Below are 15,410 nucleotides of genomic sequence, written 5' to 3'. Positions count from 1 at the left end.
AAATACCAATGACTTTGGCTCAGGTGTATCCTACACATCTCCTGGGAAAGGCAAAATTTTTGCTGCAGAGACATTCCCAGCATATTCACTTTTTTCAGCCATCTCATTTGGTACCTCACATGGTTAGGCTCTATACTTGGCTTAGAGGCAATGCATCAGAAGTGGGATGGAGCTTGCACAGATGGCCAGAAATGCACAGCATGTAGATACAAGGACAAGTGCATCATCATACAACTATTGGTAGCATGACTGCTACTCCAGAGGGGGACTGTGCAACTAACACACGGCTTAACCTTGTGCTGCACCATCATCTCGTAAGATGGAAGTATGCCAACAACAACACCAAGCATGTGTAGATGTTCATTTTACCTGTCTCTGTGGTTTTTGTACTGGGTGTTTAGGCAGATTGTTTTTGTGTGCTGGTTACTTGGATTCACTTCTTCTAAGTGCAAGACACTGCATATTGGGAACAAGCAGCTGGTGGTATATTATATGACAGAAGGGGAACTTTCGATGGAGAAAGACCAAAGAATCCAAGTTAGTGATGACCTCAAGCCAACAGCTCAGTGTACTGCCACAGAAAACAAAAATACATAAGCTCACAGATTGATAAAGAACTTGTTCAGTGCCATCACTAAAGAAAGCTTCCCTGTTCTGTATGGCACCTGTCATACCACACCTGGGATATTATGTCCAAGCATGGAGTCTGTATCTGAACGAAGACATGAACCTCATGGAAAAGGTACAAGGAAATGCAATAAAAATGGCAGAATGATTAAGTGATTATCATAAATGTGGTCAGAAAACCTGTGCCTGTAGACTCTAGAACAGAGAAGAGTAAGAAGAGACCTGATAGAACTGAACAAGATGGTACAAAAATAAGGCTGCACCTCAACTAGGGATATCCTCCAGAAAGGACAAAGAATGCAAAAAAAACTATGAAGAATTGATCAGAAACTTATTAACCAGTGATGCCAGACCCAGATTCTTCATACAAGTGGTAGACTACTGGAGCAAGCTCCTTCCCTCAGTAATCAATGAGAAGACTGTGGCCAGTTTTAAGAATGCTCAGGAAAAGCACTGGTTGTCAGATAGGTATCAACAAGGCCAGTGGCCTCAAACGGCCATTAAATATAAGTGTGAGTGTGTGTTTATAGTTCCACATGTTGATTTTGCATGTTTTACACTGCATGTCCTTCTTGATGCAAATCCAGATATATAAGGAGACGGTGGTATAGCAGGGCTTTACCCACCACCCCTTCTTGCAGTGAGGCAAGAGCGCTACCACGTTGCACCTTTCTGCACCACCAACAAATAGCAAATAAAGTACAACATGTATTAGTAACATACAGATTTAAACCATACCAACACAATATTTTCAACAGTTTTCCTCAAAGCTTCTAAATGTTTTTGGACCATTATACAAAGAAGCTGCTGATTTGTTAACACCCAACAGCAAAAGACATGCAACAAAGGTTGCCCAGCTCAAGAATGGATCCACATGATGGTGCAAACTTCAGTTTGGTGCGCACACAAACCCTCAGTCTCATTCATTGATTCATTGATTCATGTTTTTGGTTGTTGACACTTTGGGAATGACACTGATCTCATGCATTCATCGATGCTGAATGGTAGTTCTTATAAAGGTTATGCCCAAAACAGTTTCAAGTGAAACTTTACTGCAGATCAAAATCTCCAGGATTTCTTAACTGAGCTGGCTGATGGAAGTCTGTCTCCACTACTGCAATATTTCTAAAAGTAAAACAATTTGATAAAAAAATTTAATTAAAATGTTATGTAATGTAATTAAATGTTTTGTGATAAAAGCATGGCATTTGGCACACATATTCTAAATTAACTAATGTTTATTTTCAGATATGGTGCCATCATGGAGCTGACCTCTAATGAGCTACAGGAGTAAATAAAGAATTACGCGAGGTCAAAATTTAAAAATGCTCCAATCATGTTGAAAACTATACCATATTATTTGTCTGATCATACCAATTCCAAAACAGTATAGTGTGGACTATCTGTGCCTGATTTCCATGGAGTTATGGGGTAAAACAGCAAAAATGATGACAAAGGTCAGTTTCAGTTTGTACAGGGATCAAAAGTGAAAGTTGCGCCAATTTTGGAAAAAAAAATTGTGCAAATTATTGGTTAAGAGCATTTTAAAAAGGAATATCGTTGTACCATCTGTCATGCTTAGTTATCATGTTATGAGGTAACATGTCATATGTCATAGAATCCAATGGACGTCGACCTTGTTTGACCTTTACTTTGGTCAGTCAAAATGATTCCATTTATTAATCTTTTTATTTCAACCAATAATTTGCATCACTTTTTACCAAAATGAACCATTATTGTGAATAATAAACTACAGTGAACTAAATATCATGTCAGTATCATGAATCAGATGTGGGGTTTTCTTTAGTTATTACTTCCATTCATGACTAAATCTAACAAAAAAAAGAAAACTTTTTTGAAGCAGCTCAGGGTTAATGGATGTGTGGCAGTAGATTTTCATGTGTTACAAGACATCACTGCATCTCATGGTTTAAATGCACCCCAACTGTTGGTCCCAGCTTTTTAATCAAACAAACATTATATATATATATATATATATATATATTTCTAGCAATAGTTTTGCTTTTTATCCATCAGTGATGATGTACCATACGAGGTGTATTAGAAAACTAACCGGCAGTTTTATAAAAAAAAAAAAAAAACACTATATGGATTTGAATCACGTGCGATTACACCAGACATGCTTGAACCCTCGTGCGCATGCGTGAGTTTTTTCACGCGTCGGTGACGTCATTCGCCTGTGGGCAGGCTTTGAGTGAGCAGTGGTCCAGCCCTCTCGGCTGAAATCCTTTCTGAGACGCTGCTGGAGACGGCGCGCGTTGCTTTATCAAAAATGTTTTGGGACCTGTGAGGAATATCCAAGTGGACACTATTCAAGAAATTCTGCTGGTTTTCGGTGAAAAGTTTAACGGCTGATGAGAGGTTGTGGAGTTTCTTTCGCTTTAAGGACAGCTCACAAAGCAGATCGGCGCGGCGCGGTCGGAGGTGGCGTCCGTCTGGCTGTTTTGAGCTGAAAACGTCCTAATTTAAGGCTCTGTTCACCCAGGACGTTGTCAGAGAACAGAGAAGTTTCAGAAGAAGTCGGCATGAGGAGTTTATGCGGACATTCCACTGTTAAAGGAGATTTTGTAATGAAAGAACGTGTGGGCAAATTCGCCGAGTCGGTTCCGTGACGCCGCCGCAAATCCGTCTGCGCCACGACAGGAAAAACACCTCCGTGTTGAAAACCATTTGTAAAATTCAGGCAGCTTTTGATGGCTTTCAACAAGTGAGTATCTGAGAAATTGTTTAACAGCTGGTTTGGTGTTTGGTTCAAGTGTATGGCTCAAAATTGAGGCCAGTTGCCTACTACTCATCTAAATTGGATGCAGTAGCAAGTGCTCTACCACCATGCGTACAGGCTGTTGTTGCAGCCTCTATGGCTGTTCAAAGTAGCAGTAATGTTGTTCTATTCCATCAGTTGACACTGAAAGTTCCACATGCAGTTTCTGCACTTCTGTTGCAGACAAACATGAGCCTTTTGTCCCCAGCAAGACATCTTTCGTGTATGTCCTTGCTATTATCACAACCACACCTTACGGTAGAGCGCTGTACAACATTGAATCCATCCACATTGATACCTTTGCCTGAGGATGGTGAGCCGCACAATTGTCTTGATGTAGCTACGGTCTGTACGAAAGCACGCCCAGACCTCCAGGACACACCCATCCCAAACAGTACAATTGTGTATGTGGATGGTTCTTCCACTAAAAACGCTTATGGACAAACACAATCTGGATATGCTGTTGTCACAAATTCAGAAGTATTGGATTCTGCTTCATTGCCATCGTCATTTTCAGCACAAGCAGCTGAATTAGTTGCTTTAACTGCAGCTTGCTATCTGTTTAAAGGTACGGCTGTATCAATTTATACAGACAGCCAGTACGCTTTCAGTACGCTGTGAAATTGCCTAACCAAATTGCTATATGCAAATGTGCGGCTCACACCAAAGGCTCTGACAGTGTTTCAAAAGGAAATGACGTTGCTGACAAAACCGCAAAGGCGGCAACAGCTCTTTCTATTTTTCTCCTATATGACACCCCTCCGGATATGACCACAAAAGAAGCCCATATTGCCAAAAAATATGTTTAAATGGGCAGCTATTATGAGCCATGGCGTGACGCATGTCTCATCAGGGGGTATGATATCGCAATTGCAATCTATTTTTTGTCTTTATGGGTTCGATGCATATGCAAAACAGCATTGTAGAGCATGCATGACATGTGCAAAACACAACTCACAAGGCAATTTGAGACCCCAAAGAGGCAAATTTCCAACACCACAATATCCCTTTCAAGTGATTCATATGGATTATATACAGCTGAGTAAACATGAAGGGAAGGAATTTTGTTTAGTCATAATTGATGCCTTCTCAAAATGGGTAGAATTGTTCCCTACAAAACATGCAGATGCACTTACAGTGGCTAAGGCATTGTGCAAAGACATCATTCCACGATTTGGAATACCAGAAACAGTTTATTCAGATAATGGAGCGCATTTGTTAATACAATAGTGCAATACGTAGGAGAAGCGCTACAGGTCAATCTCAAAAATCATTGTGCTTATCAACCACACAGTGCCGGATTAGTGGAAAGGACAAAGGGCACAATAAAAATAAGATTAAGGAAATGTATAGAAGAGACAAAACAAACCTGGATTGAATGTTGGACCTAGTAAAATTGTATATGAGAATAACACCAACACCATCAGGGTTAACACCATTTGAGATACTTTATGGACGACCATATCGTCTACCAATTTTGACATGGATACTAAAACAGCAGATGAGGAACAAACATTAGCAAATTTTATGAAAAAGACATTAACACAGAAAGAGATAACTTAAACACATTTACTGCCGAATAATTTTGATCTTCCACAGGACGGCCTTCCAGTAGTCTAGCCAGGAGACTGGGTGTTCATCAGAGTCCAGTCCTCGTTGGGAAGGTCTATACCAAGTGCTGTTAACAACACCAACTGCAGTAAAGATAGCGGAGAGATCAACGTGGATACATCACTGTAAGATACAGCGTGTGTTGGCTGCCTCCACAGTGTAAGGGGAAGTCTGGCTACAAAGGGAGTCTATTTAATTAGTAATAGATTGTCTCAATGCCAGTGAAGCAGGGAGATCCTTGCACTATTAGGTGAGGTGGTTAACAACACTGTATCCTAGCAATCATGACTGAACTACAGCAGACCCCGGAGCGGCGTGCTCAGCGCCGCCGCTGCCGGACTGTTGGTAGGGCAGCCGGTTGCGTTGTGATCTTAGTGTGTTTCGTGCTCCTCGGATTCCTGGCCTGGTGGTTGACCCAAGAATTGCAGCTCACTGTGGACCGAGCCAGAGAACAACGCAAGCAACGTCAGAAGAGGTTTATTCATAATGTGAACGAGACAGATGGACACCCTCATATATACCATACTAATATGTGGTACAGACATGTTCATTTATTGGCTATGGAATTACGTTACTAATTGTTATGTTTGTTCGCAAATACCTATATCCTCAACACACCCAGCTCTGACGGCTAAACCGTACCCTGCTAGGGTGACAGAATGTCTTATCATACGGATGCATAATCAAACTGTATTTCGGGGGCAGCAGTTCTCAGCAAATCTGATAAGATGTAACACCACTTGCCTCAGTGCAACCACTTATATGATAGGGATTTCAACAGAGGACGTACAAGCGTGCCCAAGTGCTGCTCCATTGACTAGACTGAAGGGAAACGCAAAAATATCATCACGTTAAATTGTCATCACAACGGCCATTCCCAATTTGCTTTTACGGGACAGGGAATAAAAATGTAGGTAAAATTAAGAAACGTCTGTGTACCCAAACATATGTTTTATCAAATAATTTAAGCCTAACCAAAACATAATATGTGGATGGTACTTATCTTCATCACATTGGACGGGGATGTAATTATACAGGCTCCTGTCCATGGGGAACGGATGAATCATGTGCTTATGTTAGTTTTTGCTACCACCTGTAAATGGTACTCCGGTGTATGATGACATCTATTGGCTTTATGGTTCCAGACTGTACATGAGTCTCCCACCAAATTGGGGTGGTGTGTGTGCACCTACCCAGGTGACTGACCATACATATGTGGTAGGACCTCCACAGAGAAGAATGGCAGCACCAGACGGAGGAGATTGATATACCCAGATGTGTTACCACATGATCACATGTGGGGCTCGGATGTACTAAAGGACCAAAAAATTGTGGTCTGTAGGAGATAAAATAGCACATTCATTGTTCCCCTGGATAGGAGTGGGAAAAAATTAATTAATGATTGAAACTCTGAATTATTGATTGGGTCTGTTCATGAATGTAACTAAAAAAATAGTAGCAGCTCAAAACACTGAAATAGATGCTTTACGTACCATGGTGATGCAAAATCGCATGGTTTTAGACTTGCTTACTGGTTCACAGGGAGGAGTTTGTGTTCTGCTGAACACAACATGCTGTACTTTCATCCCAGACTCCATTCATTCAGTGGATATGCAGGACGCATTGGAAGAGCTGAATAAACTTCGTGATGCAATGCATAAAGACACCCTAGCCATGAACCGGTGGAATCCCTGGTCCTGGTTGACTTCAGGACCATGTTGGCAGTTACTATTGAAAATGGTGACACCAGTTATTGTAGTCCTAATTCTGATTGGACTTTGCATGTGTTGTGTGATCCCTTATATCAAAACAATGGTTGGCAAAATGGTGTCAAATACATTTGTACAGTGTAATCTGGCCTTCCAACAAACTATGCCAAAATATCAAGCATTGAAACAGTCAGACCTTAGTGGAGAAAACTGTAATGACTGTACTGAGAATTATGATGATATTGAAAAGCTCACAACTCCAGTTCAAGCTTGAACTGTTGACGTGATGAGTTAACACACTCTTAGCCTATGAAGCTTTAGCTGAAAAAGTAATAAGACAAGTGGTGTAGTCGAATAATACAGAAAAAACAGTTCATTTATACCAGTCGGTAGGAGTGATGTATGGTGGTGGTGTGGTGATAACAGAATCTTTGACAGACTGCCACGAAATGTGTCAGGTTATTGTGCATTAATATCATTATTGTTACCCATGACCCCTGAAGACGTTACGACATATGCAGCCTCTCTTATTCCTGAGGATTGGCAGAAAGGCATAGCCAGACATAGAGTAAAAAGAGATTGGAAAGGAGTAGGAAATCCAACATATATTGACGCAATAGGAGTCCCCAGAGGAGTGCCTGACGAGTATAAACTGGCTGATCAGATAGCAGCTGGATTCAAATCTTCCATCTGTTGGTGGTGTTCAATTAATAAAAACGTGGACAGAATAGATTAAGTTAATAAACTAACTAACTAAGCTGGGTGATGCCTACTGTATGTTTAACAGGTGATAAACAAGTGGGAAATGTTAAGGATTTTATATATATATATATATGTTATCACTGTTAAACATTTGTACCTTTTGTCTTCTTTCTGATGAGAACGGTGTTGTGCTGTTTGCACTTAACCCCGAGAATGTACGTGTTATTCAACCTTGTTTTAGCATGCTGGGGTCAGGCTGAACTGGGAGTAAAAGAACTGAAGGTTGTTTTGACTGTTATGACGTGATGCTTAGTGTGAAGACCAGGACACTCCAGGCAGATGCAGAACAGCTGATAACTGCAACAGATGAACGAGATGTGCTGACCTTCGACGAGTAAAAGAAAGAAACTGTTTTTGCTTACAGCTGCACTTATTGACGTGTGTGTTTATGTTACGGGAAGAAACTTGTCTTGCGTCATTCCCCCACCCTTAGGACAAGTTTTTGTTCATGTGATGAGGGATTCACTAATAAAAAGAGCGAAGCGCAGGCCAGACTTTAGTGTAGCTTTGGTGTATAGCCTGACTGCACTCCGCGCGTAAAATTTGACTTTCTGTCTCACTGGTGGTTCTTGACTCTGTTTGTCTTATCAAAGGTTTTAAGAATGTTTGGAGGAGAAAATACCCAACAGCATGTTCCAACTTGTCCGTTAAGGTTTCCATTGGAGGTGTTTTTCCTGTCACGACCCCCCGCGGTCAGGTCCGGCCCGACATGTGAATCTGCCCGCACGTTCTTTCATTACAAAATCTCCTTTAACAGTGGAATGTCCGCATAAACTCCTCATGCCGACCTCTTCTGAAACTTCTCTGTTCTCTGACGACTTACTGGGTGAACAGAGCCTGAAATGTGGAAGTTTTCAGCTTGAAACAGCGAGACGACGCCACCTCGGAGCGCAGATCGCCATCAGGCGCCATGGGCCGTCCTTAAAGCAACACTTACACACCAAAATCTCTCATCAGCCATTAAAATTTTCACCGAAAACCAGGTGAATTTATCGAATGGTGTCCACTCAGTTGTGCCTTACAGTTTTTGAAAAAAATTTTATCAAACAAAGCAGCAGTCTCTGAGCCATTCCTAAACAATGAAAAAAAACGACGAGAGGGTGGGCGACTCCTCACTCAAAGACTGCCCACAGGCGAATGACGTAACCGACAGGCGTGAAAAAACTCTCGTATGCCCACGAGGGTTCAAGCATGTCTGATGTAATCACACGTGATTCAAATCCATATGGTTTTTGAAAAAAATAATAAGGTAGAATACTTTTCTAACAGACCTCGTATTCACACATTGAATCTAAATGTAGACATTCACAAGTGCAAGAACCAGATATATAAAAATAAAATAAAGCTGAAATAACAAAGTGTCACAGAGATGGGGTGTGATAGTCGGGCCTTGTGTGAAGTGTATTACTGTTCACTGGAATGTATACAAGAGCCAGTCCTTCATTGGGCAGGGGGAGGCGGTGTTGGAGGATTTGGGATGGTGTTGGAGGGTGTCTGGGTGGCCACTAGTCATACAGGCCCCTCAGTCAAGCCCTCCAAGGGAAGGGTGGTGGCATTGTCAGTAGGCTGAGGGTCCTCCTGGGGGTGTGAAGGCGTGTGCGTGGCAGCAGCCAAGCTGGCGTAAGGCAGGTGGCAGTTCATGTGCAGAAACGGTGGATAATGCTGACGATAGCAGATATATGCAAACATCAACCCGATCACACCTCCAACAAAGGCATCTGTAATGGAACAGCACACATGTTGATGGTTAATTTTAGCATTAAGTGGAGGAAGCACAATCAACACTTTTTTTTTGCCCTGTTAATTAGGTGCGATGTACTGTGTTGTTCTCTGTGAGTGTTCTTCATGCATGGCTGGTTGGGACAGAGATGAAAGTAAACTGAAGGACGAAGCAGTGAATCTGAGAAGCTTTCACTTGCCTTCAGACAGGCTGTCTCTTTCACTTTGTCATCTCCACTGAACAGCTTCGTATTATACCTGCTCCGCTTTGAGCAATAATACATCATAATATTATACTGCCATGGTGAATATGAAACCTATATTGCAGCGTATAGCTCAAAATGACACGGCCATCTGCTGACTGTATCCACGAGACTAGAAGCTTATATTTCTCCCCCCACCTCTGCAAAGAGGTTATGTTTTCATATGTTGATGTGTTGATTGGCCTCTCATCAGAACTACAACTCATTTAAAATAAAAAAGGACAACTGCCACAAAACAGAGAAAAGATTAGTTGTGGCCCAAAACAGAATCCATAAAATTTTATGGCGGAGCCGCAAATATTTAATATATTACAACCGCAGGAGACCAATTTGTTAATGAATTTAATATTTTATGAAATCTGGTGGAAAGGTCAGGCCTGTCTGGAATGGAGATCATTACATTTCACAGATGATCTGTAATAAAAGAGCAAACCAGGAAGCCAGGGGGGATTACAAACTGGACAGGACGGCAGTCTGTCGTAGTGCCACATACAGACAAACAAACATATTCACACCCGTACGCACACTTACGGACAATTTAAAGTATCCAATCCACCTAACCTGCGAGTCTTTGGATGTGAGAGGAAGCCGGAGCATCCGGAGGGAACCCACACAAACACGGACAGAACACACAAACTCCACACAGAAATTTGGCCACAGGTGGGAATTGAACCCATGACCTTCTCGCTGTGAGCCAACAGTGCTAACTACTAAGCCCCCCCCCCCAATGGTTCGGCATGCTTGATAACTACGGCTTAATAGCAAACTTTACATAAGTGTGATTTCTTGTCATCATGGATTGTTTTTAAAGTGATAACTATTAATTTTGATGCAGTTGTGGTAAAATCACAGTCTGAATGGAAGAAATGCATCTACACACTCACACAGTCTCGCAGAGATACAATCTCTCCCTCTGTACGCTTGTTCCAGACTTAGCGCAATTCTGAATCCAACCACAGAAAGAATCTCTCAAATGTTAAAGGAGTTGAGGACAAAGTATCTGCCGTCTATTCCATGTGCAGTCATTAGCCCACTGAACTGAGTATTGTGCTCAAAGTGTGTTCACAGTCGAGGTGGCTGAAAGAATGCAGCCCCAGAGAATAACGAGTATTCCCAATTTTTTCTGAGCATCTCCTTGGCTGGACCACTGATCTGAATGAATTCAAATTAGTGAGTAGGATGGTATATTTATTTGGAAAGTATTATAATAAACATATTATTGTTATCTTCTTACCAGACAATGTAGACATCCTGATATCTTGTAAAAATAAATAAATGAAACGAGCGTGTTGCCCGTGGGGCTCCACGGGCTCTAGATTGGGTAGTGTTTAGGTAGCTGACATTTTTCAAGGGTGGTAATAAATTAAGCAATGAGTTGGAATGGCGTGTGAGTCCAGAATGTTTTTAGAACCTTTGACCTCAACAATTTTCAGAAGAGGAACTCAACCCTTTAATTTCCTGTTAATTATTTTTTTATGTTAACTGTCTTAATGTATTTATAAATTATTTAGGCTGTTGTTATCATATATACACACTATTATTATTATCATTATTATTATTGTCATTGTTATTATGTTTATTTTATTATTACTTCTATTTTGTCATTTGATTTTTAAATGGGCCACAATGGAAACAAGTGTAAGTGTAAGGGGAGGTGATGGTTTAGGGGAGGTGATGGTCTAGTGCAGGGGTGGCCAAGTTCGGTCCTCGAGAGCCACCTTCCTGACACTCTTAGTTGTCTCCCTGCTCCAACACACCTGAATCCAATGAAAGGCTCATTATATATATGTATGTATATATATATATATATATATATATATATAGCTTTTACTGAGGCATGGACACACATAGTACAAATAAGTACAGCTTACGGTGACTCACGGCGGAACAGCTCGTATGAGCGAACCACAAAAACATCGCACCAACGGGCAGGCATGCACGATGCTGCTGCGACAGTTCATGCACGTGGGAACACAGTGCAAGCAGCTGCGAGATTTGTAACCACATCGCACAGCTGCTGTGAAAATAAAAAATAAAAAATACATGCCACCCACGGGATTCAAACCTACATTGCCAGCCAGAAACTTTACCACTGAGCTACCATCACTGGCCTGTAATCAGTGCGGAAAACTGCCTGAAATCAACAAGAACCTGGATGAGGAGCACTGCCGCTGCAGCCCAGTGCAAAGGCGAAAGATGTTTTATATATTTCTACATGGGGACAGCAGGCAGAGGCATGTGCCTCACACATGTTGTAAGTTCATGTCCTTCCAAACACGGAACGTGTCCTCCCGCTGGGATGTCCAGGAGCAGAGATCTTTACAGCCGCGGCTGTGAGCGGACACACCCCCGTCCATTCAGCACCCAGACCAACGTGTCACTCTCTGTGTTATGTGGTCAGTCATTTTCGTTATTTGTTATGTAATTGTGTATGTAAGTGTTGTCATAATTATTTATATAACTGTCCTGGCGGTGTATTTTTGTGTTTGTAATGTGTGCACTGAGCTGTGATCCAGTTGTCAGTGTGCTGTGATCAACTGACAGGCCCCTCCCCTTGCTGTGTGTGATCAAACCTCACTGTGATCAGATCTGTACATACACATAAGCATTTTATGCATGTGTGCTCCCCCCGGGATGCCAGATGACAAATTTCACATCCAGCTCAACAGTGATCGACTGCTGACTGTTTTCGTGATGACAGTGTGAATGGCCACATATTTTCTAAGTGCCATGCAGTGGTCTTACATGTTCATGCGTGTCAGCTGGAATTTGGCCATACTGCCGCGAGAGGGTTCGATGGGCTCTGACAGTGCAAACTCTGTCTTTCAGCCACTGGTGTGTGCAAATAGTTGTAGCAATAGGTGTACGAGGTGTTGGAGGCAGCTACAATGTTACACATATTGCATACAATTCCTGCTTCTTGTGCACTTCATGCGCAATTCGACCAAATTTGCACTATGTGTGAAGGGGCCCTTAGGGTTTGCACATATGTAATAAATTAATAACACAATATCTAGGGCACAAACATCCAGGTATTGACTAAATCACACAACATAGCATAATGGGACTCTTTAAAAGGTTATTTCTAGAAAGGAATGGACCCAGAAAATTTTCACACTTCTAGTTTTGAAGCATGCCCTCTGAATGTTTCATCAGCTTGTGTTAACAGAGTGTGTGTCTCGAGGCAGCGGGTTTTACTCAAATTTTGTGCAGCACTTTGGTAACATTCTGTGAAATAAAGTTGATTGGATTGGATTGGGTTAGTTTGGTGGCCTTATTGAGATGGTCATCAGAAGCTCAGTCTTTGTCTCTGAGGATCATGTGCCACCAAAGCGCAAAGAGATCCTGAGTTTGTTAGAATTCATCAAGCACAGCTCAGCAGCCCGGCTGGTGGGGGCTTGCAGCTCGTGTTTACTGAGTACAGATTTAATGATTGTATTTTGGATATAGAGGAGGGCAAATGGACTGCTGACTGTGTGTCGAACTAAGAAAAACAAACTACTGTCACTCAGAAAGTGGTCTGCTGGCTGCATGCTGATTATAATTTGGATTTTATTTTTTGACAGAAATTAATTAAAAATAGTTAAAGAGTGTTTGCTGTCTGTTTGGCAGCCATCCTGCTCCTCAGAACACATGGCTGCAAAAGCTAAATACACAGGATGACAGAATTGTTGTCATGTTATCAGAAACTCTCTGCCACACCACACCCGCATATCTGCTCTGTTTCATTCATCATGATGACATCTACGGCTGTTTGAGAATAAAGATGAAAAAAAAACAAAAACAAAGAAAGCTTCATCAGTTCTAAGTTACAGTAGTGAGAAGCTGAAACATTTATCCTCTGGTGGATCACTGATGTTACAGTGAGTACGTTTACATGCCATTAATATTCGGGTTAAGGTCAATATTCCAGTTTCTGAATCATTAGGAATAACCCATTTACATGCTTAAGCAGACAGAGTTACTCCTGTATACATGGTCACTGGTATCATTTGAAATATCCCCATCTAAACAGTGACGCACGTCGTCCACCAGTGCTTGATTTGATCTGGCGTTCGTGCAAATCTTGCTTCGTGTAATCCTGCTTCGTGTAAAACCCCTCACTACACGCTTTTTTTTTTTTTTATATTTATTTCATTCATTTAAAAGAAAAACAGAAAAGCAAAAACAGGCATTTCTCAAACAGGCATTAACATTTTCTCATTTTTCTCTCCTGCGGGCTGCCTCCACATCAAAACAGCGAGCGTCTCTGGACCTGTTGCCAGATTTGGCGCAGCTATGCACAGAAGAGAGGAGGGCGGTGTGAGTGGTCCGTTGCGGCATTTACCGAGCCGCAGACGTAAGCGCATTGGAGGCAGAGCAATCGCGGAGATATGCCAACAGGTTTTGTGGATGATGTGGTTCTATTGCCTTCATCAGACTGTGACATCTTTGAGGATGAGAGTGAAATGACTGGGATGAGGATCAGCACTCACAAATCTGAGACCATGGCCCTCTGTCAGAAAAGGGTGGATCGTCCCCTTTGGATCAGGGGAGAGTTATTCTCCAAGTGGAGGAGTTTAGGTATGTCAGGGTCTTTTTCACGAGTGGGGTTAAGCTGGAGCGTGAGATTGACAGATGGTGCTTATATCTGAAGTCCTGCAGACACTGTACCAGGCCATTGTGGTGAAGAAAGAGCTGAGACAGAAGGTGAGGCTCTCAATTTATCGATTTAGGCTCCTGTCATTACCTATGGTCAGGAGCTTTGACAAATGACCGAAATAACAACGTTGCGGATACAAGTGACAGAAATGTGGTTCTTCAGTAGAGTTTCCATGCATACACTCAGGAAGACACATAGAAAGATGCAGGGATGTGATTTAGTAACAGAGAATTCTGAGGAAAAGTAAACATTCAGGCTGTGGGTCTGGGGCCCGCCTGGAGCCCCATAATCTGAAAGGTTGTAGATGTTCTGAAATGCATTGTCCTGTATTTTACAGTAATACATTAAAGAAATTTCTTGAGACTTTCATGAGAAGGTTTGTGAAAATTTTGTGAAATACATCAGTAAGAGTAATTATTAGCAAAGTTACACATGCCATGACAATCCAGTAATATTCATCTGCCCTCAGTGGTAGAAGTAACACATGCACAGCAGTAAAAGTATCCCAGTTGTATTTAAGATTGTTCAGTATTCCATTGAACCAATAGAGAAACACAGAGTTTGACAAATTATTATACAAAGCTTGACTTAGCAATCAAAAGGATAATAGCAAGTATTGTTTCTACAGTAATGTTCAGTATTTGAAGGGAGAAATAAAGTTATAAAGCTGACATCTATCTTAGAATTACAAGCTATGAAATGATATCTACACAAGTTAGTTATTCTGAGATACGTTTGTCTTTAATGTTAAGAGATTTTTTTTTTTTTGAATTGTTGGATTCAGACGTGCCGAGCCTGTTGTCTGTGTGGAGCACGAGACAGCACAGGCTGCGTGATCATGTTACAGTGGGAGCACATCTCTCTGCAAGGCTGTTTAAAAAACAACAACAAAAAGAAAAAAAGAACAGTAGAGAAGCTTAAATCTTCGACTGGACTGGGTTGCTTGACACGAGGATGTTTCGCTTCTAATCGCAGAAGCTTCCTCAGCTGAATTCTTGCTCGAGTAGTCTGAATCCTGTCTAGACTCTTGTAGAGAAGAATAACAGAAGCCAGCAAAAGCTGGAGTTTAAACCCATGGAAATATAGACCTGGAATGGACGTGTGCGCCTCAGTCTATTAGCATCGCTCAGGACAGGGCGGCGGCATTGCTAAGGGTGGAGATGTGCAGATCATAAATAATACACTGACCGGTTTTTCACACTAGCATCTCTATTTCTTAACGGATTTTAATAAATGTAGGCTTGTTTTAAAGCCCTTTGAAAGCTCTTTGCTATGGTTTAGATGCGAATTGAGGA

At 41.6% G+C, this 15,410-nt stretch overlaps 1 protein-coding gene across 1 annotated transcript in view; it reads right to left on the bottom strand.

Annotated features, from left to right (window-relative positions):
- Positions 1 to 8,894: 8,894 nt before the first annotated feature.
- plpp4 (phospholipid phosphatase 4) overlaps positions 8,895 to 15,410 on the bottom strand; it is a 518,492-nt gene continuing 511,976 nt past the window's right edge. The window contains exon 7 of the mRNA XM_034185252.1: positions 8,895 to 9,209. Coding sequence (XP_034041143.1) covers positions 9,001 to 9,209 — 209 coding nt within the window. The 3' untranslated portion in view covers positions 8,895 to 9,000. The remainder of the gene's footprint in view (positions 9,210 to 15,410) is intronic.

This window comes from Thalassophryne amazonica, chromosome 13 (assembly GCF_902500255.1).
Source record: "Thalassophryne amazonica chromosome 13, fThaAma1.1, whole genome shotgun sequence".
Lineage (NCBI taxonomy): Eukaryota > Metazoa > Chordata > Actinopteri > Batrachoidiformes > Batrachoididae > Thalassophryne > Thalassophryne amazonica.
The sequence above is the reverse complement of the archived record's forward strand: the minus strand, read 5'-3'. Positions and strand labels throughout refer to the sequence as shown.